Here is a 26,785-nt window from a genome sequence, read left to right as displayed (position 1 = left end):
ATGGAATGGATGACCTTGAATTTTAATATTGTATTTTCTATTTTTAAATTTTAAATTTTTTTTTTTTTGTCTTGTTGTGAGCCGCCCAGAGTCCCAATGGGAGTGGGCGGCATACAAATTTTTATTAAACTTGGAAACTTGGAAACATAACTAGTCTAACTCATAAAATGGTGACCATAAATTGGATCTACATTACTCGCATAATTTATTTATATCCCACCTTAATTATTTTAAAAAATAACTCAAGGCAGTATACACAGCCAACATACCTTCCTCCTATTTTTATTTATTTATTTATTTGTCTTGTATGCCGCCCACTCCCGGAGGACTCCGGGCGGCTCACAAAAGACAAGGGAAAGGGGGGAACGAGACAAAGACAACATATTAAAAACAAAACCAACATTCACAATTTCTGTGGAGGTAGATGCTTCTCAGCTCCCCCCCCGCCTGCTGGAACAGCCAGGACTTGGTGGCTTTGCGGAAGGCCGGGAGGGTAGTAAGGGTCTGGATCTCAACAGGGAGCTCGTTCCAGAGGGCCGGAGCTGCGACAGAGAAGGCTCTCCCCCGGGGAGTCGCCAGCCGACATTGGCTGGCAGATGGAATCCGGAGGAGACCTAACCTGTGAGATCTAATCGGTCTATGGGAGGTAATCGGCAGGAGGCGGTCTCTCAGGTACCCAGGTCCGATGCCATGTAGGGCTTTATAGGTAGCGACCAGCACCTTGAAGCGGATTCGGAGACTAATAGGTAGCCAGTGCAGCTCACGGAGGATAGGTGTGACGTGGGTGTACCTTGGTGCACCCACAATCGCTCGCGCAACAACCCTGCAAGGTAAGTTGGACTGAGAGAGAGAGAGCAACTGGCCCAAAGTCACTCAGCAGGTTTTCATGGTTAAGGCAGGATTGGAACTGAAGTTCTCCTGCTTCCTAGCTTGGTGCCTTAACTGGTTCCACCACAAATGCGCGAACAACAAAAGCGCGCCTGACTAAACCGCGGTGACAAAACCGCGCCGACAAAACCGCGCGACGAATGAGCGACGAATTAGCCCTAAAGTGCGCCGACAAAAGCGCTCCGACAGAAGCGCGCTGTAACGTAATCCTAAACCTAACCCTAACCTTAACTGAAATCGCGCTTCTGTCAGCGCGCTGTTGTCGGCGCGCTTTTGACATCGCGGTTTTAGCGCCGCGGTTTTGTCGGCATGCTTATGACGTTCGCGCTTTTGTCGGGTCACGCCTTAACCAGGTTGCTCTTTATCTGGAGAACATTTCTAGAAATCCTTTGTTAAAATATGATCACTTTTTAGTCATTGAGGCCTGAGCACCTCTAATTTCCTCAAGGTGGTAGGCCCACACTTGCGATGAATCTGATATGTTTGAGGAATTACCCAACAATCAGATAAATTTTGTTGAATATTGAAATCCTGAGCAGCAAAGTTGCCACATATGATTATCCCAGCATTCTCTTCCTACTAGCTAATCCAGAAATGCTCTTAGATTTACAGAAAATGGCAGAAGAAATGCCCAGCATAATAATCCCCCTGCCTCAAAAGGGGGTGGGTGGGAAATGAATACATTTGCCTGGACATGAATATAAGCTCATGTTCAATCTATGCCATCATTCATTCATTCATTCATTCATTCATTCATTCATTCATTTATTGAATTTCTGTGCCGCCCAATCCCGGAGGATTCCGTGAGGCTTACAGAATGAAAAAAGAGTTAAAAGAATTATTAAAACAATGGGACACAACAAGTTAAAAGGAACACAACAGACACCCAATCAGACGGGGCTGGACCTCCATCAAGGGGTCAACAGCCCCAGGCCTGCTGGAAAAGCCAGGTTTTAATGGCTTTGCGAAAGGCCATGAGAGTGGGTAGGGCCCGGATCTCCGGGGACAGCTCATTCCATAGGGCCAGAGCGGCAACAGAGAAGGCCCTACTCCTAGGCGTCGCCAGCCGGCATTGTCCCACCGAAGATACCCGGAGAAGGCCCATCCTGTGCGATCTTATTGGTCTGAGGGAGGTATGTGGCAGAAGAGGGTCCCATAAATACCCAGGTCCTACGCAATGTAGGCCTTGGGTGTCTGTTGTGTTCCTTATGATAAGGCCAATTAATCATCACTATCTTTCTACCAGCCTTGTGACTTTGCAATGTTGCCATGACTCTATTCAGGATGACCTGTCCCTCTGAGGAATTAAGACACAGATTAACCTGTTTTAAGGTGTTGTTCAAAACTTTACAAGTAAAGTCCCTCTCTCAGTCCAAGGCTCTCTCATATTATTGTGGCAAAAAATAACAGAAGAGTCTTATGTATGCCACCTTGTGTTCATGAATAAAAGGAAGGATATAAATACAGAAATAAATACACAATTTCACTCTTACAGTCCCCATCAATGCTTAATCATCCAGACAAGAAGATACTGGGTGTACCTAGGTACACCCATGTTACACCTATCCTCCGCGAGCTGCACTGACTTCCCATCGGTCTCCGGACACGCTTCAAGGTGCTGGTTATTACCTATAAAGCCCTATATGGCCTAGGACCTGGATATCTCCGTGACTGCCTCCTGCAACATACCTCCCAGCGCCCAATAAGATCGCACAGGGCGGGCCTTCTCCGGGTACCGTCAGCCACACAATGCTGTCTGGTGGCTCTCCTGGGGAGAGCCTTCTCTGTTGCTGCCCCGGCCCTTTGGAACGAGCTACCCCCTGAGATCCGGACCCTCCCCACTCTCCTGGCCTTCCGTAAGTCTGTTAAGACCTGGCTGTTTCGGGAGGCCTGGGGCTGTTGAGTTTGACTGAACTTCAGCCCCATTATAACTGAGTGCATGTTGTGTTTTTCCTGTTTTAAACTGTATTGTTTTGTGTTTTTAATCTTTTTAATATTTTAATTGTCTTATGTAAGCCGCCCAGAGTCCCTCGGGATTGGGCAGCATACAAATCTATTAACATTCTAAAATTAAACCCTAACCAGCCCCAGGCAGCTAGAAGTCTACTTCAGCTGGAAAGGACAAACTAGAATGAGAAGCACCTGTTCATTCAGATTCTGGCCATCAGTAGGCATGCTTTCAGTTTCCGTTTCTCATGAACATTTATAAATGTATCTACACAAAGGGTATGAATACTGAAAACATAATGTTGAAAGGAAATCTGAATATGGAGCGAGAGACAGAAAACGTAGAGATCTAATGAGTGAAGCTCCAGATGTGAGATAAGCAAGCAGCATTTATTTCCCTACCTGTGATTTAGCTGTGAGTGCCAAGGAATGATGGGCACCAGCAGACAAATGAATTACTTCCTTACCATCAAGACTTTTTACACACAACGGTTGGAGCCTGCAAACCCACAAAATGAAATCCTCAACTTACAGAAGACATTTGCACAGAGTACTTTTCATTGGAATGCAATGATCCATTTTTACAATGCCAATACGGAAGACACATTGTTTTGTTACGATCAAGATGGCCCACGTATATTGAACCAGTCATTACAGAGTGAAAACAGAGACAATTCCAACTAGGTTATAGTTAGCGTTGTATGAGCAAACATTAAGTATGGATAGAAGGAGATTTCCCCTGCTTCCCCCCCCCCCCCCTGTGGCATCTCCAATAAGCCCCACAAATCATACTCCATCACAGATGAACACAGAGGACTATAAGAAGGAATTACTGTTTCCAGGGCCGGATTTAGATGAAAAGAGGCCCTAGGCTATTCCACTTATGAGGCCCTTTCACCTCCCATTTTTAAGTTTGTAAATTACATGAGAGACAATAAAATACATCATTACTGTGATATATATCAATATATATCAATATATATAGCTGGCCTCCCGACGGAGGGCGGCTCTGCTCTGCGGCAAAGGCAGCGAGGCCAGCCGCCTCCCCTGCTGCGCTCAGCTGCCTGGCTCGGCCCCCTCGCCCTCACCTGCCTGGCCGCTGGTGGGCTCCGCGTCGACAGGGCGGCTACTGGGAGCGGCCACGCCTCTCGCCCGACCGCCGGTGCCGGGAACGTGGGCGGGCTCCCCAACTGCCGCGGCGCTGGAACGATCTTAACCAGTACATTTTTATGTTTGTTTATTAGTCATATGCGTAGAATTTCTCCTTATTTTCGGTTCAGTGTTTTAGTGTACACTGTTTTTAGAATAGTGTAATTTTAATTTTGCTAACAATTTGAATGTAGGCCCCTCTTGATCTTGAGGCCCTTGGCTGAAGCCTAGTTAGCCTATAGGAAAATCCGGCCCTGACTGTTTCCTAACAAAGGAAAGCTTTTCTCTCTACGCTCTTACCTTGGCAAGATGTCACCATGTCCCAGTTGCCCATCTTTTCCTTTCCCCCAGCTCCACACCTCAGTTCGCAGAGACGGAAGAAGTGCATCAGCTTCACCACTGTATGTGGGTGTCAGGGCAACTGTCCTCATCTTGGCTCGTCCCACCTTCCTTAAAAGCCTTGGAGAAACTTTAGTAAGGGAAGCAAGAATAAACTGTTCGAGCATAGTGATTTATCTATATCAACTAAATATATTATTTGCTAATCCTTAAAAGGCAGATTCACATGGTTTTTTTTAGCAGGTCTAAATGCTAAGTAATAAACTGAGAACATCACCTAGGCAATTTGTTATAAGCACGATGTATCTTTTCAATCTGTAGCGCTAGCCATATCAGTCATTCGCAAAATTCTTATCTCACAAAGAAGACATCATATTCCTTTCTAAGAAGCATCCATAAAGAGAGAATTTTGCAATCAATCTGCAACTTACACCCATTTGACCCTAAACTGGAATCCAGTTAGCTAGTCTAAAAACAATAGTAAGCCCTCGCCCCCCGCAAAAAAAGGGAAGGTGTCTGCAAATACGTTTAGGACTATGAGGTTTGAGCTGCAAGAATACGACTAGACGACAGCAAAAAGATACAGAAAACTCTTTCTTGCGATCTAGAACTTTGCAGCTAAGACCTGGTAGCCGCTGAAGGACAAACTGTAGCTATATCAACAGCTTTATTTCCACACAGGCAGTACTTTGGAATGTGTAGTATAACTGGGAGGAGTTTGCCCAATTAATCCTGGGAGTGGCCAGCCACAAGACGCCAATTTACCAGATGACAAACTGATGAGTTAGTTCCTTGACATTTGTTCTAGCCCAGTGGTGGGTTTCAAAAATTGTTCGAACCTACTCTGTGGGTGTGGCCTCCTTTGTGGGAGTGGCTTGCCACTCATGTGACCGGATATGAAATTATGAATCAGTACTTAGGTCGGTCCAAGTAGCTATTGAGAAACTCTGGCACTGAAGCATGCAAGTCTTAAAGCTGTCAAGTTACAAGATCCTTGCACCCCTAACCCTTTAGAAACAAAAACTAGGGGTCTTCAAACCTGACAGCTTTAAGACTTGTGGACTTCAACTCCCAGAATTCCTCCTCCAGTCACGTTGGCTCAGGAACTCTGGCATTGAAGCATGCAAGTCTTAAAGGTGTCAAGTTCAAGATCCTTGCACCCCTAACCCTTTAGCAGTGGTGGGTTTCAAAAATTTTTGGAACCTCTTCTGTAGGTGTGGCCTGCTTTCCGGGTCCACTGGTGGAACCTCTTCTAACCGGTCTGGTAGATTTGACGAACCGGTTCTACCGAATAGGTGCGAACTGGTAGGAACCCACCTCTGTTCTAGCCCTCTAAATTCTCCCTATCACCTCAAGGTACATTTGGTTTTTTCAGAGCGGCTGGACAAAATCCTTACAAATGCAGCTACAGCAATCCATTTTAATTTTTTTTTATAAGCCCAACTATTTTTGAAAAGATAAAAAAATTATGCTGGGGGTCAGGATGTAGCCATGACAATTTTCTATAATTCTTTTAATTAAAATAATATTTACAATATAGAATATAATACGGTTAGAGAGTCTGACAGACAATGCCTACATGCATGCTCTTATCTACTGGTCAATTTGCCTAATTAAGGCTTGTTTTTTAAATCCCTTTTGTTAAAAGAAAGGAAACCTGTGCCAAGTGGTAAAAATTACTGGTTGAATGATTCATTAAAATGTCTGCCCTTGTTCACTAAATCGTAACAGAAAGTCCCCACCTATATATCTGAGAATAACGGAAAACATTAGGGAATGTAGTGAACTCATAATGAACCTATTTTATCAAAAAATATCTTTCCTACCAGTTCGCACCTATTTGGTAGAACCGGTTCGTCAAATCTACTGAACCGGTTAGAAGAGGTTCCACCAGTGGACCCGGAAAGCAGGCCACACCTACAGAAGAGGTTCCAAACTTTTTTGAAACCCACCACTGGTCCTTGGATATGATTATTCTACACTATCATGCTCACATTTATAAAACTCAGTGCCTCTGTGAAAGGTAAGAATGACGACTGCGTTTGTGGTGCAATCAGAACATTGCGTGTGTTGAAGTTGTTTTAACACAAACCAAAGATGCCTTTTAAAAAACAAGTTTACGTCATATTCTTATGCATGCCAGTGCTGTGTGTGGGGTAATTTAAGGTGGTTCTGACAAGTGTCGTTCGCATCTTCATATCCGGTCACATGGGTGGCAAGCCACTCCCATCCGGTCACATGGGCGGCAAGCCACTCCCACAAAGGAGGCCACACCCACAGAGTAGGTTCGAACAATTTTTGAAACCCATCACTGCTAGGTACCTAGTTGTAATAGCTCTACAGGCTGAAAAATACTGTACAAAACATTGTAAAAGATTGTTTTCCTCTCTGTCTCAGGACTACAATTTCCAGAAAAAAACAGTCACCAGGGGAAACAATACTTTTCTAGAACTCACAATCAAGCATTCTAGCATTACATAAGAGGCAACTATGAAGTGGCAGGGCTATTATATTGAATGATAAAAATTCATTCATCATTCTCTTTGACTCTAAAGGACACAGCTGCGTTTTTGGAGACATGGATTGTACAACCGATGAATTACAAAAGAGAGATTTAACTCAGATCTCATTTTTACATGGGAAGTGTCCCTGCAGATTAGTAAGCATGTACATATAAGGAATAGAAACAGTATTTTGAGAAACTGGCTTTTTAAAATATAAATTTAAACATTTTGAAAATATTTACTCTGCTTAAAAATTAACATTTTTTGCTACGTATGTGCTTCAAAAACATTTACAAAATAAAAGGCCCAAAAAGATTTTTTTATTAACAATGCTCCTAATAATGTGCCTATCTTCAAAATCACATACAAAGAGCATCTTTTGAGTTTTCCAAATCTTCTAATCTTAGGGCCTGCTTCTAAAACAAGGAGTTACACTGAAGGTCTGACATTTAATACAATCTGACATTAGAAGCCTGTACAGTCTTTACATTTTGGTGAAATTATTTATTTATTTATTTTATTTAGTTTGTCACTCATGTACAAGACAACAGAAATAAGAATAAACTTGGATAAGAACACAGGAAATGGGTACAAATAAATGGGGATAGTAGGACAGGGACGTTAGGCACCCTGGTGCGCTTATGCACGCCCCTTGCAGACCTCTTAGGAACGGGGTGAGGTCAACGGTAGACAATTTAAGGTTAAACGTTATGGGGGTTTGAGGATGTAACATCAGAGTCAGGTAGAGCATTCCAGGCATTGACCACTATGTTGCTTAAGTCATATTTTCTACAATTGAGTTTGGAGCGGTTTATGTTGAATTTGTATCTATTTTGTGCTCCTGTATTATTGTGGCTGAAGCTGAAGTAGTCATACTCAATGACTAAATATTAAATATGATATGAAGTAATCATATCAAATTAGATGATAACATCCAGGAATGAAAACGAGCTCCCCGTGGAGATTCGGACCCTCCCCACCCTTCAGGCCTTCCGGAAGGCCGTGAAGACCTGGCTGTCCTAGCAAGCCTGGGGTTGAGTTCCCCCCCCCCCCCACTCGAATTTGCTGTGTCTGTTGTGCTTTTAAACTGTTTGTATTGTATTGAATTGAATTGAATTTATTATATTTCTATGCCGCCCTTTTCCCCTAAGGGGACTCAGGGCGGCTCACAATCCAAGTCAAGGGAGGGGGTACAGATAAGGAATAAAAAAGACGAACAGAACAATACACAATTTAAAAGCACACAACAATCATACCATTCGAGGGGGGGGGGGGGCGAAAGCTCTTTAGCCCCAGGCCTGTCGGAACAGCCAGGTTTTAAGGGCTTTGCGGAAGGCCTGGAGGGTGGTGAGGGTTCGAATCTCCACGGGGAGCTCGTTCCAGAGGGTCGGAGCAGCCACAGAGAAGGCTCTCCTCCGGGTGGTCGCCAGCCGGCATTGGCCGGCGGATGGAATTTGGAGGAGGCCTAATCTGTGGGATCTAATCGGTCTATTGGAGGTATTGGAGGTATTGTCTGATTGTTTTTGTCTTACTTTTTGTAATTTCCCCTCCCTTGGCTTTGTTCAGCCGCCCTGAGTCCCTTCGGGGAATAGGGTGGCCTACAAATTGAATAAACTCCAAATCCAAAGATCCTGGAGATCAACTGAGCATCTCACCTTGGGAGAGCAAGCCAGGCAAGGAAAGTCTTCGACAGATTCCTTCAGATTCCTCTTCTCTAATATCTACCAAGCTGGAACTTTTTTTGCCTTGCATTGATTCCAGCTTGACCTGCTCTTCTCGGCTGTCTTTCATCCCATCAAGGACTGGAGAACTTCCACTAGGTGGGGACGCTGTGCAACCTGGAACCGGGCCATAGAAGTTCATTACCTTCTTCAGAGACGAGGCTCCGGCTTCATAAGTAGCAGCTACTCTTACACCAACTGCAGATGCACAAGAAACCACTAGGCTATTAAGGGCAGATGTACCTGGGAGAGGTGGACCAGGGAGACAAACGAGATGATCCTCTTCTTGAGACTGCTAGAAATACAGTAAGCAAATCCAAGAAAATCTATTACAGCATATATGGCAACTTTAGATAGTTCAATCAAGGCATCTTGTTTTATTACAAATACATACAACTGATGAATTATTTAAGTGTCTTGGCTTTGTTTAAGAAAAGCGATCTATAACCAGATTTTTTAAGAGATGGCAGAAAACTCTGTTTACTCATATTTTAAAAAATTAACCAAGGGCATTGAAATACTTGTCTTTTGTATGGAAAAACTTGCTGTTATTTCCATAACTGCCCCTTCTAAGTCTACATGTCAGATTTGAACAAAGTACTAAGTCTGGGTAAATCGTGACCCGTCAAAACCGCGTTGCACAAAAGCGCGGCCGACGAAAGCGCGTATGTGACGTCATCACAGCGCGATGAAAAAGATCGAAAAATTGAAATAAAAATTAAATTACAGCAAGCCGATTCACATAAAGGTAAGGGTTAGGTTTAGGTTTAGGGTTAGGGTTAGGTTAAGGGTTAGGGTTAGGTTTAGAGCGTTAGCGTTACGTTTAGCGTTAGGTTAAGGGTTAGCGTTAGGTTTTTCATTAGGTTAAGGGTTAGGTTTAGGGTTAGGTTAAGGGTTAGGTTTGGGGGGGTTAGGGTAAGGTTTTCGCTTTATTTTTACATTTTTCGATCTTTTTCGTCGCGCTGTGATGACGTCACATACGTGCTTTCGTCGACCGCGCTTTTGTCTACTGCGGTTTTGTGGTGGAACCTGGGTAAATAGCCTAAAGTGGTCCTCCTCCCACTTAACTGCTTTCTACTTCTGTTTATTTCAATAATAAAATGGTCACTTATGAAATAACCAGCACGTGCTGCTTTCCATCAAAAGCACTGCAATCTTTCTCTTTACCCAAATAATAAACCGTACAAGATGTAGGATAAAAGTATATGCAAATAAAGCTGCCATTTCAAATTTTAGATCTGCATCCTTTTATTTCAGTGTTTTCCTGGGCCAGTTTCAAATCATGGTTTGCCCTGCCCACTTGACCCTACATTGTCTAACTGTACACATGCAGCTCCTGCTAGGAAAAAAAGGAATCAAGATTTTACAAGATAAAGCAATAAACATGGTATCTTTCATAAAGTGGTGCAGTTCTGAACACATTATCATTGGAAGAATCACTTTGATTTTTTGGATTAAGTGATGTATTTCATATTATTAACATAGGTGTACACCAGTGGTAGTCAACCTGGTCCCTACCGCCCACTAGCGGGCGTTCCAGCTTTCATGGTGGGCGGTAGGGGTTTGCTGTAACTCTGCTTTATAAATTTTATAAAGTAAAGTTACTTCCCTACTTTATAAATCACCATTACTGTGGGACCGGTGGGCGGTTAGAAAATTTTACTACTAACAGAGATACAAAAGTGGGCGGTAGGTATAAAAAGGTTGACTACCCCGGGGTACACTGCTAGCCTTTTGTTAGTTTTAGTCATTCATTCCAATGTCTAAATAATTCTGACTTATCCTGACAATCAAGGGCAGTTATCAAGCAGTACCAACCTTACAAAAAGCACAATGAATTCAGATGAGCAAGCATATGATACGGACCATTTTACATTTATATAATCCACTCCATACCCCATTGCCACTAAATGCTTCTATCATAATAATGAAGCCACAGAGAATTACAAGGTTGATCAGAAATTCCGAAAAAGGCTACAAAAACTGGAAAAAATAATATCTGAAGTCCTTTATTCATTCTTCTACTGCACTGCTATGCAGTTTTGCTAATTTTAAGAGAAAAGTAAAATATCTGTAACAAGCATGTCTCCGCATAAATCATCCATCTGAAGAGAACTTGGCTAATAGCAAAAATCACACATTCAATACTGTTGGCTCCTGATATCACAGTTCAGTTGTAGGCATTGCCGTGACCCATCAAAACCGCGGTCCACAAAAGCGCGCTCGACGAAAGCGCGTACGTAACGTCATCACAGCGCGATGAAAAAAATTAAAAATTGAAATAAAAATAAAATTAAAGCAAGCCGATTCACATAAAGGTAAGGGTTAGGTTTAGGTTTAGGGTTACCTTAAGGGTTAGGGTTAGGTTTAGAGCGTTAGGGTTATGTTTAGCGTTAGGTTAAGGGTTAGCGTTAGGTTTAGCGTTAGGTTTAGGGTTAGGGTTAGGTTTGGGGGGGTTAGGGTAAGGTTTTCGCTTTAATTTTACATTTATCGATCACAGTGCGATGTTTTCGTCGCGCTGTGATGACGTCACATACGCGCTTTCGTCGAGCGCGCTTTTGTCTACCGCGGTTTTGTGGTGGAACCGGCACTGCTTGGCATTGATTAGTGTTTAGCAGTTTTTAAAATCTGAAGCATAAAAATTATGTCCCATTATACCTTAATTTCCAAGAAAAAGCTATCACGCTAGAGTGGAGAGGGGGAAGATTTCATCTACAGTACTAAAACTAGGCTTTCGTTATAACTTAGAAAGCTTAAACTAAGCTAGTAACAGCCCGCTCAATGTTTTACAACAAAACTATAGTAAACTAATATAAACCCATGAAACTTTGTTAATTCTACATACTTAGATTGTAATAAAAGTATCATAAAGGAAGTGTTGAGATTATTCCAATAACCTACTCAAACATGGCTAGGAATTTTCTGATAAGGTTTTACACAAAGCTGGGGAAGCACGGTGGTTATAAATGTGCTATCCACCACACCTCACTTGAAATTTGTTTTTTTTAAAATATATTTTATTTTCATTTTCATGCCCCAGAAAATAAAAGCCCAATATATCTCTTCCATTCTCCATACACCTCTTTCTTCCACCACCCTCCAACTTTCTATCTTCCCTCCATCATCCCCCTCTACCCTACTTCCCCTCGCCCTCTACCACTCCTCTCTCCAGATCCACTCCCCCCCTTCCTTTTCGCCTTCCCCCCCTCTCTCCCATCCCTCTCTACCCATCTTTCTTCTTTCCTACTCCTCCTCCCCTCGGTGTATTTCCACTATATGTTAATATATTTGGCTTATCCTATTTTTAAAGAAAAATTAGAGAAAAACAGTATACATGTGAAGTCACATTGCATTGAGATCTAACACATAGTGTCTAGCCTAATATATATCCCTCCCTCCCTCCACCCCGACCCCCCTCCTCCTTCCCCCCCCCCGACTTCCCAGAACCCGTATACGGTATAGATTTTTAACAAACACAGTCTAAAATCTATTGAGAAAAAAGAAATAAATAAATTTATGTTTTTAGAGGCCATGTGATTTTCCATGTGAAATCCCACTCCCTATGTTACTAGATTGGGTAATGAAACGTCTGCAAGAAAACAACCAAACTCGGAGAACACCAAGGACGTACCATATTTTTCAGAGTATAAGACGCACCGGAGTATAAGACCCACCAAGATTTTGAAGTGGTAAATTTAAAAAAAAGAAGGTTTTGCCCTCCCCGGCCCCCAGAAGCACTCTGCACTGTTTTTGGGGAGGGAAAAATGTGACCCATGGGGGCTTGATCTTCCTAAAGGGTAAGGCTTTTATCAATCTCAAACCTACTTTTCTCTACCCCTCCCATGGCAGGGCAGGACTAAGCATCTCTCTCTGCGCTTTATTTTGTCCTCCCCTTCCCTCTGACCGGCAACACGGAGCCGCTTGGCCCAAGGAGCAGCAGTTGGCTTGCTTCTTCTCTTCAGTGAGGAAGGAAAGACACATGGGGGTTGCTGAAATGGCATCTGGGCGGCAAAAGGCTGAAGCCCAAAGGAAACATCCCGGCAAGGCTGCCTCCTTGAACAACCAGGCTTGTTCAGAGCCCTCTTGGCAACCCCGCTTCCTCTATCTCACGGCAAAAGCAGGTCCCAGGCTGCAGGGAGACTCCTGACCTGGCACTCCTGCGTTCCGAAGTTTCCGTTACATCCTGCACTTCTTCCACTAGCCAAGATCCCAACGGTGCCAATAGCTTTTCCCAGAGAGAAAGTGAAGGTCTAGCATCTTGACAAAAGACTTCATGATGATGAGATTGTTTAAGAGATACGGTAGCTGGGCGCAATAGCAATAAACAGATCCGGAGAGATTTGGGGTGGGTGGGGTGGAGAACACTAGATTGGGAAGTTAAAAACCTAGAATGGGACACAATCAAGCTTGATTCAAAGGCTTTGGCTCCTTAGAATCCAGAGAGATTTGGGGGGGGGGAGGAAGGGAAGAGGAACAATCTCCTTTTTACGAAAGCTTTTCCCAGAATGCTAGATTGGGAAGTTAAAAACCTAGAATAGGAAACAATGAAGCTTGATTCAAAAGCTTTGGCTCCTGAGATCGGTGCGCTGCCACCTGGAAATACTATTACCGCTATCTCTGCCGCCTGGAACCGCCCGAGAAGGGGCAGGTAAAGCGGGCACTGCAGAGATCGTGGTACCAGCGTTTTGGATGGCAGCGCACCAATCTCAGGAGCCAAAGCCTTTGAATCAAGCTTGATTGTGTCCCATTCTAGGTTTTTAACTCCCCAATCTAGCATTCTGAGAAAAGCTTTCGTAAAAAGGAGATTGTTCCTCTTCCCTTCCCTTCCTTCACCCGCCCCCCGCCCCCAAGCTCTCTGGATTCTCAGGAGCCAAAGCCTTTGAATCAAGCTTGATTGTACCCCATCTCAGGTTTTTAACTTCCCAATCTAGCGTTCTGAGAAATCTAGCATCTTTGAGGCACCTTTCGTTTGCAGGAGGAGGAGGAGGGCAACTTAAAGCAGCACCTCCTGAAACAAAAGCCTCTGAGTAACTGGGAAAGAAAGGCGTTCTTTTCGGGCGGCAGTTTTCGGCAGGTTCCAAGCGCGGCTTTCTTTCCCAGTTACTCAAGAGGCTTTGGTATACTCCGCCCTCGCCCTCCTCCTCTTACAAGCAAAAGGTGCCTCAGAGATTCGGCGGGCAGCTCAGGGGAGACAATGGCCACAATGACTTCACTCCCCAGAAATGTGAGGAGCTGCCGCCGCCACCGCTACCGCCACCGCCTAAGCCCTCCCAGGAGCCCAGCTGAGCGGGAGCTCTGAAAGCGAAACCTCTCTCCTTCCCAGCCATCACGATCTCTGCAGCGCCCGCTTCGCCTGCCCCTTTTTCAGATGACCCAGGTGGCTAAATTCGGAGTATAAGACGCACCCAGATTTTCACCCCCTTTTTTGGAGTAAAAAGATGCGTCTTATACTCCGAAAAAATAAGGTATGTGAATTTCTTTTCTTACGGCCATTTGGACCTTGAGCTTTTATGGGAAGTTTTAAGATTTTTGCGTGCACATAACACAACATAGAAAGGAAGAAAAGTATGGCCAAATAAATGCAGATGGAATACCTGTTCAGGTGGAGAGCTGATTTGCTGCTCCCTGCTTGCATTTAACGACTTATCTGAAAGGCTCGTCACGTGTTGCTTTACTGCTGTTTTGTCAGCGATCAAAGGCTTTCCTGGACTAGAAATGCCACTGTCTTCCTGTCCATCATTGTTCAAAAATATACTTGCTACGTCGTACTCTGCCCCAGGCAACATCTGATCTTCTGAAAGGGTTTTTTGGCAGTCCTCACCTTGGCTGCTTGTTAAACTCTTTCTTTCCAAAGTTTCTAGTGATGAACAAGACATGCGATTCTCAGACTGGGACTCAGTCAATACAACGCCCAACGGACAGCAGTGGCTATCAGAGATGATGACGTGGTCTTCTTTATCGGTCATGGTAATGAGAAGCTGGCTGCAGTGATTGCATCTCTCTGGGAGAGATTTTAAGTCTTGAGTGGGGAGGCACTGTACAAGGGCCAAGCTGTGATGGGTCCCACAAGCAATCTGAAGCACCACACGCCCTGCCAGGTGTTCAACCTTTTGCGGCTTGGTCACGGGAAAACTACTGGTTATAAGGCCTAGTTGACAACCACTCCCCCATGCCCATATCTCTCTACTTTGCGAGAGGGCCAAGGTGTGCTCCTCTCCACAGGTCAATTGCAAAATCCGAATTGGCAAGAAAGGTCCAGCTTCGCCATCAGAAATGCTGACGGGGGCGGGCTCTGGCACAGTAGCCTGATTGGCCACAGCACACTGACCAGCGGAATTCTCCCCCCACATATATACCGCCCCTCCTTCAGTTACTGCTCCACTGTGAAAGCTGCCAGCTGCCACTGTAACAACATGTTGTCCACTCAAAGCTTTTTCCAGTGTGGGACAATTAATAAAAGACTCTTCTAGCCCAGGTCTCCAAGGAAGTTTCCCAAAACTATAGACTTTGCCATCTGAAAGAAATGAAAGTTATCAAATTAAGTTCAGGTTTCATTACATACAGTCTGAGGGGAAAAAAGAATTAAGAGGTAACACGTCTTGAACTTTTAGGAACAAAACTGACCACAAATCAAGGTCCTATCAGTAAACATAATAAACACAGAACCGAAGCTGTGTTTTATCACATTCCAACACTACATTATACACTTAATACCACAAGGAATCCATGAGAGCATTGCAGTATAAAAATTAAACTTTATTTTTTTTTAAAAGAAGGTATTAATATATTTCTGATTTGCTCTTGCCAATTAAGAATAGCAATAGCAATAGCAGTTAGACTTATATACCGCTTCATAGGGCTTTCAGCCCTCTCTAAGACTTGACTTACTTGACTTAAGTCTTTAGCGTCGGTACGGCATCGCCAATCCCTTCGCTGAAGAGTCGCATGCATCCCGAATCAACAGGATCCATGATTCTCTAAGCGGTTTACAGAGTCAGCATATCGCCCCCAACAACAATCTGGGTCCTCATTTTACCCACCTCGGAAGGATGGAAGGCTGAGTCAACCCTGAGCCGGTGAGATTTGAACAGCCGAACTGCCGAACTAGCAGTCAGCTGAAGTAGCCTGCAGTACTGCACTCTAACCACTGCGCCACCTCGGCTCCTTAGAGATACAAGTGTGGACATTCGAACCTCGTGTAAATGAACTAACATTTTGAATACCAAATTAAAACTTTTTTCAAATATAGCTAATTGAAAATTTATCTTGGTAGAATTTTAAAACTGGCTGTTTTCTTCTAAAAGCAAAGGTTTCTTTTAAACCCAACGTCCATACCATCAGACAAAAGTACACCATGGTTTTCTCCAAGGGCTGCCTGCAACACTCTTTTTCCAGTCCAACCGGGAAGTCTTTCGGGGGTAGGACAGCAGGAACCAGCTTGCCACACATAGACCAGGCCTCTCTCTCTTGCTCCTTCCTGGGCTGCTAAGCTAGCGTAAATATGAAACAGTGACACATTTAAAATCTGGGCACATCAGAGCTGATACAAGTAATGTATCACACCTGCAATACGTATTTTGAATTTCTTTTCTTAGATGCAAATCTGCCCCAAAGAGCAGCTGGATTCTCAATTTTCTGATATTTGAAAGAAGTTTAAGAAAATCAAAGGATACATTTATAAAATCTTAGAAAAATTTAAGATATCTAGAATCCTTGTTCCTAAGGTTGTATTGCTGCTTGTATTAATACAATATGAAAACTTGTCGGGATAGTTGTCTCACAAGCAGGGGTGGGTTTCTCGTCCTCGTGCACGCGCGCAGTGCCCGCATGCGTACTAGCGTCTGTGCGATGCTCTAGCTGCTCCTGGCGGATCACGCAGGCGCTGTATGCGTCCTGCGCATGCGTGGAAGCGCAGAACTCGTCAAAACCGGGTAAGGAGCGCGGGCGGACCCTTCGCCGTTTCCGGAAGTTACTTACTTCCAGGTTCGCGGGGACCACCGCGAACCGGTTGAAACCCACCCCTGCTCACAAGGCAGATAAATGCAGGGGATATAGGTGGGGAATTTCAGGCTCAAATCCTGACCAAGCAAGCCATTGTTTATATCCGCAACTTATTTATGAAATTGGTTTGCTACCTATCTTATCTAGAGGTAACTTACCAATAAGCTAACAGAAGATTATTTTGAAAATAAATTTGAAGCAGAGTGTGAGTAAAAAAAAACAAAAAAAACTTTCTATTTAAAAAAAATATTCTACTGTTCTCCCTCCTGTTTGGTTTGAATGTTATTTGTTCATTGATTTAAATTCTATAGCTTATATTTCCACTTTATATATAACATGTCTCCAATTCTAACAATACTCTTTGTCCTCTGATCTGAAATTCTACATAATTTTAAAAAGCACATATATTAACTAATATTAACTTACTAGTTTAATTAGGGAACAAAATTTAAATTTATTACTCGGCAAAATACTATTTCAGTACTCATTCAACCAAACACATACATATATAAATCAATAAGGAATTAGAAAAAAAAATCTCACAGTTCTGCCCCCCAGATAGTTGGATATTTACAGAATCTAATTCCAATGGTAATTATAGCAATAGCAATAAGCACTTAGACTTATATACCGCTTTCCAGTGCTTTCCAGCCACTTCTAAGTAATTTACAGAGTTACCATATTGCCCCCAACAATCTGGGTCCTCATTTTACCAACCTCGGAAGGCTGAGTCAACCTTCAACCAGTGAGATTCGAACTGTTGGTAGCAAGCAGGAGTAGCCTGCTCAGAGGTGGGTTCCTACCAGTTCGCGCCTATTCGGTAGAACCGGTTCGCCAAATCTACTGAACCGGTTAGAAGAGGTTCCACTAGTGGACCCGGAAAGCAGGCCACACCTACAGAAGAGGTTCCGAAATTTTTTGAAACCCACCACTGGCAAGGATCTTGTAACCTGACAGCTTTAAGACTTGCATGCTTCAATGCCAGAGTTTCTGAATAGCTACTTGGACCGACCTAAGTACTAATTCATAAGTTCATATCCGGTCACATGGGCGGCAAGCCACTCCCATCCGGTCACATGGGTGGCAAGCCACTCCCACAATGGAGGCCACACCCACAGAGTAGGTTCCAACAATTTTTGAAACCCACCACTGAGCCTGCTGTACTGCATTCTAACCACTGCATCACGGTGGCTCATGTTATGAGCTATGAGACTTTTATGTGTGAAGTGTGGAATTACCTTTCTTCTTTTGAGTCCATCAGTCACTGAGAATGCTCCATCACCAAGTTATTCTCCTTTGAAATAACAACAGGCCTGTATGGTAAATCATGAAAAACAAAACAAGCTCAGGTGAAATCCAGGCAGAATGAAGCTACATAGCACGAAGCCTAAAGAATGATAGAGTAAGTAAACAACTACACAAAAGTGTCATGATAAAAATATCCACTCTATGATATTCTTTTAAAAAAGGCAATTTACAAATAAAGGTTCATTATACCAGTAATGAATTATTCCATCTACTTTTAGGGGAGAAATGTTTTGAGGCCGTTGTCTTCAAAACAGCTGACGACGTCAGCCAAATCTGCTAGAACTGCCAAGAGATGTTAAAGAATATACTTGGTCTGTTGCAACAGATGATTAAACGGTGAGCATTCAGAAAACTGCGTTGCTTGGCAAGAATCAATCCCTAAATACAATGGCAGCAGCGGCTTATTTATATTTCCATGGACTTAAACATTTTAAACAGTTGAAGGAAACCCCCGGCGAATCAAATTTGCATCATGGCATTTATAAAAGTATGAAAATGTCACATTTTATTTCAATTAACATATATACCGATATTCCTCACCACATACTCATATTTTACATTTAGAAGCTCTAATTGCCTAGCCTATCAGAAGTAACATGACTTCCCTACAATCCAGGATGCTGGTCTTCTTAATTGCAGGTTTAATGCTTACAGACATTATGCAAGACGTAACAGTAATGGCTAGGTGTAAAAAAAATGTAGGTAGAGGAACCCCCTACACTGTGCAAACAATTCTTTTTAAGTGTTTACTAACATAACTAATATGTTGTCTTTGTCTCGTTTTCCCCCTTTCCCTTGTCTTTTGTGAGCCGCCCGGAGTCCTCCGGGAGTGGGCGGCATACAAGACAAATAAATAAATAAATATCACCAATCAGTGACACATTAAACCTATGGTATATTTTAACAATTAAAATAGACTCGCTTTTAGTACATATAAAATACCTACCATGACATCATGTTTATGGGTTTTTTTTCTCAATTCTCCAAGGCCTATTCAAACATCAGTCTCGCTCCCCGTCCAAGTTCACTCAAGAGGATGGATCAGACTCAGTAGGCTGAGAGCTTCTGATTCCATGCAGAATTCCACCGGAGGAGCAGAAGACAATATGATATTTGTCCATTTCTCCTCTAGTTTCCAAGACAACCTTCCCCCCCACCCAACAATCTCCTTTAAATCTGCCCAGGAACAGTGAGGGAGGTGCTACTAAGAACTGTATAAAGATCCATGCACATTAGCATTCATTCCACTTTCCACAGGCTGCAGCGCTGAGCTTAAATGTCACTGAGGGGATTCTCCTGCTGGCAAAAAAGAAAAAGCAGCTGGATCCAACTTAGCAATTCCTTGGTGTGTAGGAAGTTGGCGCTAGGAATGTGTGCGCTGCTATGAGCCATATTGCGAGCATTCTCCCAGGGAGTCTATGGCAGAGACCTTTTGCAAATGCATGTTGTTTCTCTGCTTGCCGTTGCTGCAGCCGAGGTCTTCCCCGTTTCATTATTTAGTTACGGTCTTACGGTCGTGAGATTTAACACTCAAACTGAGTAACTACAATATCAATTTTCCCTGACGCAACAAATACTTAGCTATAAGAAAGAAAGGGATGACGGCTGAAAAATTTCTTAGGAGCTTAGCTATTATCATGATATAGTCTTAGTGTGAGTCTTGATAAAAACCGTGACCCGACAAAAAGGCGAATGTCAAAACCGCGCCCGACTAAACCGCGTCGCTGATGTCATCGACGCGGCGACAACAGCCAGCGCGGAGAAAGAAGGGCGCTTTACAATAGCGCGTCGAAAGAAAGCCGATTTAACTTGAGGTAAGGGTTAGCTTTAGGGTTAGCTTTAGGGTTAGGTTAAGGGCTAGGTTTAGGGTTAGCTTTAGGGTTAGGTTAAGGGTTAGGTTTAGGATTAGGTTTAGGGTTAGGTTTAGGGTTAGGGGTTAAGTTTAGGTTTAGGGTTATTTTTACAGCGCGCTTCTGTCTCCGCGCTGTTGTCGCCCTGTTGATGATGTCAGCGATGCGGTTTAGTCGGGCACGGTTTTGTCGTTCGCCCTTTTGTCGGTGAACCGATAAAAACAGGCTGCTAGGAAAACAAGGAATTCCAAATAAGAACCCAACCATCCCTATTATCCTATGCCACAATCCCCTAAAGCCAGTATCATATTATAAAAGCAATGACAAAACCAACATCAGGTGGCTGAAAGGCTTGTATTATAGGTAGCCTTTGACTTATAACCACAATTGGACCAGAAATTTGGTCGCTAAGTGACAGTGCAGTGAGTCATCATGTGACCAGGTCTTATTTTACAACCATTTTACTTTGGTTGTTAAGTGAACCACCACAGCCATTAAACAAATTTGGCTTCCCACGCTGATTTTACTTGTCAGAAGCTGGCTGGGAAGGTCTCGAATCATGATCACATGGCTTAGGACTCTGCAACCATCATACATGAGAGCCTCTTGCCAAGCATCCAAACTGTGATCATGGAACTGTTTGGATATTTTGCAACTTTAAAGACAGATTGGAAGCCAGTTTTGTCAGCATCGTTGTAACTCCAAACTGTTATTAAATGAATGGTTTTAAGTTGAGGACTACCGGTATAATAATTAGCATTTGTAATATAAAAATATTTAATCAACAATTGTTACATCCTAGGTAATTTATTGCAACACTCATGCCCTGATACCACACCGATCGCATTCTTTGTACACCTGATTATATTTTATCTGTACAAAATCTATAAAATCAGATAATTATATAATCAAAGTAAGCTATGATTGAATGAAAAACATGAATCTCAAATCACAGCATACCACAATGAATGAATGCAGGCACTCTCTATATACTTTACCAAGGTAAGTCTCATCTTGTGCCAAGACTATGTCATACAAATAACTAACAATTAAAAAAACCATTCAAATTACAACTGTGGCCTCTCCCAGTTACTGAAATCCAAAAATATAATTTCCTGTATGAAATCAAAGCATTAATGGAAAACACCAGAGGAAATGTGCCTTTCTTTAAAAAAAATTAGGGATTATAGTAGCCTGGCTTCATTTCATATCAACCCCCTTTTTTAAAATGATGGATATCCTACAGATGTATAAATAAGAATGTCAGTGCTATATATTTAGTTTATAATAACTTCATCTTATTGTAAAATTAGGGATTATAGTATAGCAGTATAGCAATATAGCAGTAGACTTATATACCGCTTCATAGGGCTTTCAGCCCTCTCTAAGCGGTTTACAGAGAGTCAGCATATTGCCCCCAACAATCTGGGTCCTCATTTTACCCACCGCGGAAGGATGGAAGGCTGAGTCAACCCTGAGCCGGTGGGATTTGAACCGCTGAACTGCTGATCTAGCAGTAGCCTGCAGTGCTGCATTTAACCACTGCGCCACCTTGGCTCTTGTAGCCTGGCTTCATTTCATATCAACCCCTTTTTTAAAATGATGGATATCCTACACATGTATAAATAAATAAGAATGTCAGTGCTATATATTTAGTTTATAATAACTTCATCTTATTGTAAGAGATGGTGCCTATGGAAGGGGAGATGGTGTGATGAGACTACAATGAAGCAGCTTTTTTCCAAGGAAGGATAACATTCCAGAAAGAAGGATTGAGACATGAGGCTGCACAGCCCGAAGAGGAATAGGAAACAGAAAAAGAATCAGGACAGCAACTTCCTAGAATCTCCCAGTACACTAAAGTGAAAGTAACAAAAATTTAGTCTGGCAAGATTCTACTGTGTATAAGCAAATAAAGAACTGAATTTTGGCTGAATTGTCTTTGACTACCATATATTTTCCTGTAAGAATCCTTTAAAAATTGATTCCTGCAATCTCCTTTCATATGACTTAATTTCTAAGTTCTTAATTATTATTACTGTTAACCTGTCCACTTACTTGAATCTTTTTAGTGAACACAGTTTTCAAAGTAATACAGATGTTAGTTTACTCCCAGAGTTCTGGATTTTAAAATCCACACATCTTAAAACTGCCAGGGCTGAGAAACCCACATTTAGTGCCTAGGACCTTATCTAATCTCAAGTGAGGCTACCCTCAAGCTTGATAAGGAATAACTGATCAGCACTCTTGGAAAATGGCTCTTCAGCCAGTTACTTATCCAACTTAATGGCCACAACCATCTTGTCAGCATTTAACTGCTAACCAGGCAACAGGAGATTCTTGAAGTAGCTGGCTTTTCTACTAGGTTAGGTTCAGGTTTATTGGATTTATTTACTAAGAGCTGTAGGACAGATCTCTCTTCTTTGTGGTTCCAAACAGCTGCACCCGTGTTCCCAATACTTCCATCCATTCAAGCACCTTGGAAAACATAGGCCAATTTTCCATAGGTACTGAATCAAACCAAACCCTCTGGACCATTCTGAAGAGTTTAAGACTTCTTAGTGTTCTTCTCCCCCAAGAATTTGAACCTCTACAGAACCTGAAATTCCTCAAGTCAGGTAGGAACTCTCCTGTGGGCCGATGGTGCCATTTTGGCTATGTAAGTAAGAAGCCATATTCAGGAGAAAATAAGCCGCCTGGGTGATTTTGGGCCAGTCCCTCTCTCTTCAACCCAACCCACTTTGCCAAGATGGGAAAACAGGAGACAGGAGTATTAAATATATTTACCAGCTTGACTTATATCACATTTTATCCTGTATGTATGTATGTATGTTTGTATGTATGTATATATATATCTATATATATATGTATATATATGTATGTATATATATATGTATGTATGTGTATATATATATACGTATGTATGTATGTATGTTTGTTTGTTTTCTGAGGTTTTCGCGGGTGTTAGTATGTAGGTCTCTAGTTATTCGGGTTTTCTCCCGCGTAAAATTGGAGATGTCTTGGCGACGTTTTGACGAAGTCTCATTCGTCATCTTCAGGCTACTTCAGGCTTGGTGCTTCCAGGAGCAATGGAAGCATGTATACATACATACATACATACATACATGTATGTATTTATGTATGTATGTATGTATGTATGTATGTATGTATACACACACACACACACATATATTTATATATATACACATACACACAAACATAATTTTTTAAATCCCACCGTTATTATTTTTATAAGGGCCCATGGCATCACATTTACTACACCTTCCCCCCAATTTACCTGTGGTGTTTAGAATCCATTTCCTCCCCCCCCCCCAATCAATCCAGGGCCTGACAAACATTCTCCAGACAATGTCAAAGGCAGCTTATAGATTTTTAGCATGTATAAGTCAAGAATAGAGCAACATCAAACAAGTATCGTATGTTCCTCAAAGAACTCATGGGAATGTTTTCCTTAGGATTGGCAAAGGGCTGAATCATAGGAGGGTAAATCTTCCTGCGCTTCCCAGGACAAGTTCAGCTCAGGAAAGGAAACAAGACAAAAAGGGAGACTCGAGGGCTCCTTGGCGCGCTCTAAGCTTGGCGACGTTTCTTGCAGACGTTGAAGGTAGCACTGACGACGTTACCTAGTTTGGCTACTGAAACGTCTGCAAGAAAACAAGCAAGCTCAGAGAGCACCAAGCACGTCAACCCCAAGCTGCAAAATTTCTCCTTTATTGGGGAACGGGGGAGGATGGCTCCGGTGCCAAGCCGAAGGGGCAGAACGCCGTGCGAGCAACAGGCAAGGCGAATCTCCCCCTCCCTCCAGCACGGCTCTCCAAAATGTTTAAAAATCTGGCCCCAAATCGTTGGAAGTGTAAAAAAACACCAGGCACTTTTTATCATATGTGGTGGAGGTGCAATGAGGGGAAAAAAATTATTGGAAAATGATTCAATCGTGGTTAGAAATAATGGTGGGAGACCAAATCTTGTTGAAACCGGGAATTTTTCTCCTAGGTATAATACCGGAGGGGTTTAAGAAAGATACACTTTATCTTCAGTTGTGAATGTTGTGTTCTTTTAATGTTGTCTTGTTTTTGTATGTCTCTCCCTCCCCTTTCTTTATTGTAAGCCGCCCTGAGTCTCTTTGAGAGTGGGCAGCATACAAATTAAATCAATCAATCAAATCAATCAATCTAATTATACATGAACTAACTGCAGCGGACAAAACTTATGCACAATATTGATTTTGCATTTAATAACTGCAGCAAGACTCTTGGTGGCGCAATACTGGAAGAAGGAAGATTTGCCTACTATTCAAGAATGGACATTAAAAGTAACAAACTTAGCAGAGATGGCTAAAATATCTGCATATCTCAAGGACCACTCCAATGAGAGATATAAACTGGAGTGGAGAAGATGGATTGACTATATTCAAAACAAATATGGGACTAAGAAATTCCAGATAGTTTATGACTGAAGAAACAAGGAGTGACATAATCCGTTTAGAGCTAGCCTAGCAAAGAGGAGTTAAAGCTCAAATGAAAGATGATACTAACTTTTTTTTTAAAGTTTATCTTAGAATATCTTTGTTAAAGATTTATATCCTGCATTGGTTCTGGGAAGGGGGGGGGAGGAAGGTTGGGGGGGTTGGGGGAAGGGGAGGGAGAGGGAGATAAACATTTGTAAAAGTTTTTTTCCCCCAAAATTTTCAATTAAAAAAAAAACTTATGCACAATATTGGAAAAAAAAGAAAATACACCATCAGAGCTAGATATAATCAGAAAAGTGTTGGCCTGTGCGGAAGCAGTTAGGCTCACTCTTGAACTTAAAAATAAAGGGGAATCGGAATATTTTGAAATCTGGAATAGATTTTATGAGTGGAATAAGACAAGACTGGAACAAACTGTATTATATTATGATTGGAGAGAAGGATTGATAATGTATTAAGTAGGCTAATTGCCAATGGTTGGGGCTAGCTGTATATAATTCGAATGTATGGTCACTCCGAGTTCGCGGTACTGCCTTGTTTTAAATGTAAAAATAATAAAACATATATTGAGGGGGAAAAAAAACAGGCAAAGGTGAGGCCGTACAATAGTGGTCTCCAACCTTGGCAACTTTAAGACTTGTGGAATGTTAAATGTGCCAGAAGAAGTATCCTCCCTGGTGGGCCCAGCAAGATTATTCAGCAGAAAAAAATTAATCAAGATTAATAGGTCTTTCATGAAGGAAGGAAGTTAAAAGCAGGAATCCAAAGGATTATCTTTCTGAGCACATAATTGAAGTTCCAATGAATTGTTTTTTGTTCTGCTCTGGTAAAGGATCATCTTTCATATTCTAATTGGGAAGACCAAACGTTTTTGTTGTTGAATTTTAAATTGCTGTTTTTTATTTTATTTTTTGTATCCCCCTCCCTTTTTTTATTGTTAGCCACCCTGAGTCTCTCGGGAACAGGGCGGCATACAAACCTAATCAAATCAAATCAAATCAAATCTAACTCCAAGATATACATACATACATATATGAACACACACACACACACACAATGTTATTTGTGATTGAGAGTTAAGTGAAATTACTATGGGCATTATCCGTTATTTAAATTTATTGTAACCCCCACCAAACCTAGAATAGGTTAGGCTGCATATTCAAACACAGATTTGATGAACAATGTCTTTTACAGTTCCTTTCATGTAAAAGCAGTGGTTCCCAAACTTGGCAACTTTAAGACTTGTGGACTTCCAACTCCCAGCAGAGCTGGCTGGAGAATTCTGGGAGTTGAAGTCCACAAGTCTTAAAAGTTGCCAAGTTTGGGAACCACTGATGTAAAGCATGACATTCTTTCCCACAAGAATTCATCACCAAAATTCATGCTCTAGAATTCAGTGGTCCCCAACCTTGGCAACTTTAAGACCTGTGGACTTCAACTCCCAGAATTCCTCAGCCAGCAAAGCTGGCTGAGGAACTCTGGGAGTTGAAGTCCACAAGTCTTAAAGTCGCCAAGGTTGGAGACCACCTTTGCTGGCTGAGGAACTCTGGGAGTTGAAGTCCACAGGTCTTAAAGTCGCCAAGGTTGGAGACCACCTTTGCTGGCTGAGGAACTCTGGGAGTTGAAGTCCACAAGTCTTAAAGTCGCCAAGGTTGGAGACCACCTTTGCTGGCTGAGGAACTCTGGGAGTTGAAGTCCACAGGTCTTAAAGTCGCCAAGGTTGGAGACCACTGCCTTACAACTGAGAAGGGTCTCCGGATGCTCCTCCCTCCCACCTTCCTAACACGTGACTGAAGTTTCTACAGTCCGGCCCCGCGCGCTCTCCCTCCCTCCCTCCCTCCCTCCCCCCGTTCCGACGGTTTCGGGAAAGGGGAGCGCGAAGGGTTTCCCGCGCGATAACGACCCCCCCCCCACGCGCTCCATCCCCCGCTTTCTCCCCCCCCCTCGCAGCAACCCCCCCTCCCACTCCTCGCTCTCACCTGAAGTCTCGCGACCGCGCTTTTAATTGCCCAAACCACCGGCGGCTTCCCTAGGCACGCTGGCGCCAGCTGATTTCACGTAAAGAGGAAAAGAGGCGTGGTTTGCCGGGCCGGAGGGGCGGAGCTGACCTGGCGAATTAAGGTGGGGAGAGCAAAGCGGGAACAGGACACGAGGACGGGATCTTGAAAGGGACAAACTAACGCAGAAGCGCAAGCTTAAACCAATGCTAAGGAAGGGGTAGTAATAATAATAACGACACGGCTGAAAGTGGGCTAGAGGTTGAAAATAAAAGAAGCGAAAACTCTTAAGAACAATTCTCGTAGGATCTGAAGAAATGACAGTTATTGGCATCTTCTTAGAATGGCTTTTTTTTTGCCCTTTTCTATTTCTTTTTCTTTTCTATTTCAAGAGTTCATGAGCAAAATCGATAGTAAAGCGACCAAGCCTGGCTTGGGAAACTGCGACCTCTAGTGGGCATCAAATAGAATACCAGACAATTCTACCTCGTTGCTGTTCCTCCTGGCCATAATGTCGCTTTTTATTGTAGGTTCTGCTCCGCGCTGGTGCCTCTTTTGGTTTGGAAAGCTTGTGTTTGTTTTCAAAATACCA

General features: G+C 42.7%; 1 protein-coding gene across 4 annotated transcripts in view; it reads right to left on the bottom strand.

Annotated features, from left to right (window-relative positions):
* Window positions 1-26,287, bottom strand: part of ALS2 (alsin Rho guanine nucleotide exchange factor ALS2) — a 71,072-nt gene extending 44,785 nt beyond the window's left edge. Inside the window, exons 1-8 of one of the 4 annotated variants that reach the window (XM_032218136.1) lie at window positions 26,176-26,286; window positions 17,788-17,862; window positions 15,884-16,038; window positions 14,143-15,062; window positions 8,792-8,843; window positions 8,483-8,665; window positions 4,285-4,453; window positions 3,238-3,334 (exon numbers count right to left, since the gene is read on the bottom strand). In XM_032218136.1, coding sequence (XP_032074027.1) covers window positions 3,238-3,334; window positions 4,285-4,453; window positions 8,483-8,665; window positions 8,792-8,843; window positions 14,143-15,062; window positions 15,884-16,038; window positions 17,788-17,807 — 1,596 coding nt within the window. In that variant the 5' untranslated portion in view covers window positions 17,808-17,862; window positions 26,176-26,286. Of the gene's footprint in view, window positions 1-3,237; window positions 3,335-4,284; window positions 4,454-8,482; window positions 8,844-14,142; window positions 15,063-15,883; window positions 16,039-17,787; window positions 17,863-26,175 lie in introns of all 4 variants that reach the window. The other 3 variants (XM_032218144.1, XM_032218127.1, XM_032218117.1) reach the window with 3 other exon arrangements.
* Between the last annotated feature and the right edge of the window lie 498 nt (window positions 26,288-26,785).

This window comes from Thamnophis elegans, chromosome 1 (genome assembly GCF_009769535.1).
Source record: "Thamnophis elegans isolate rThaEle1 chromosome 1, rThaEle1.pri, whole genome shotgun sequence".
NCBI lineage: Eukaryota > Metazoa > Chordata > Lepidosauria > Squamata > Colubridae > Thamnophis > Thamnophis elegans.
This window is presented reverse-complemented; position numbering and strand designations above follow the sequence as displayed.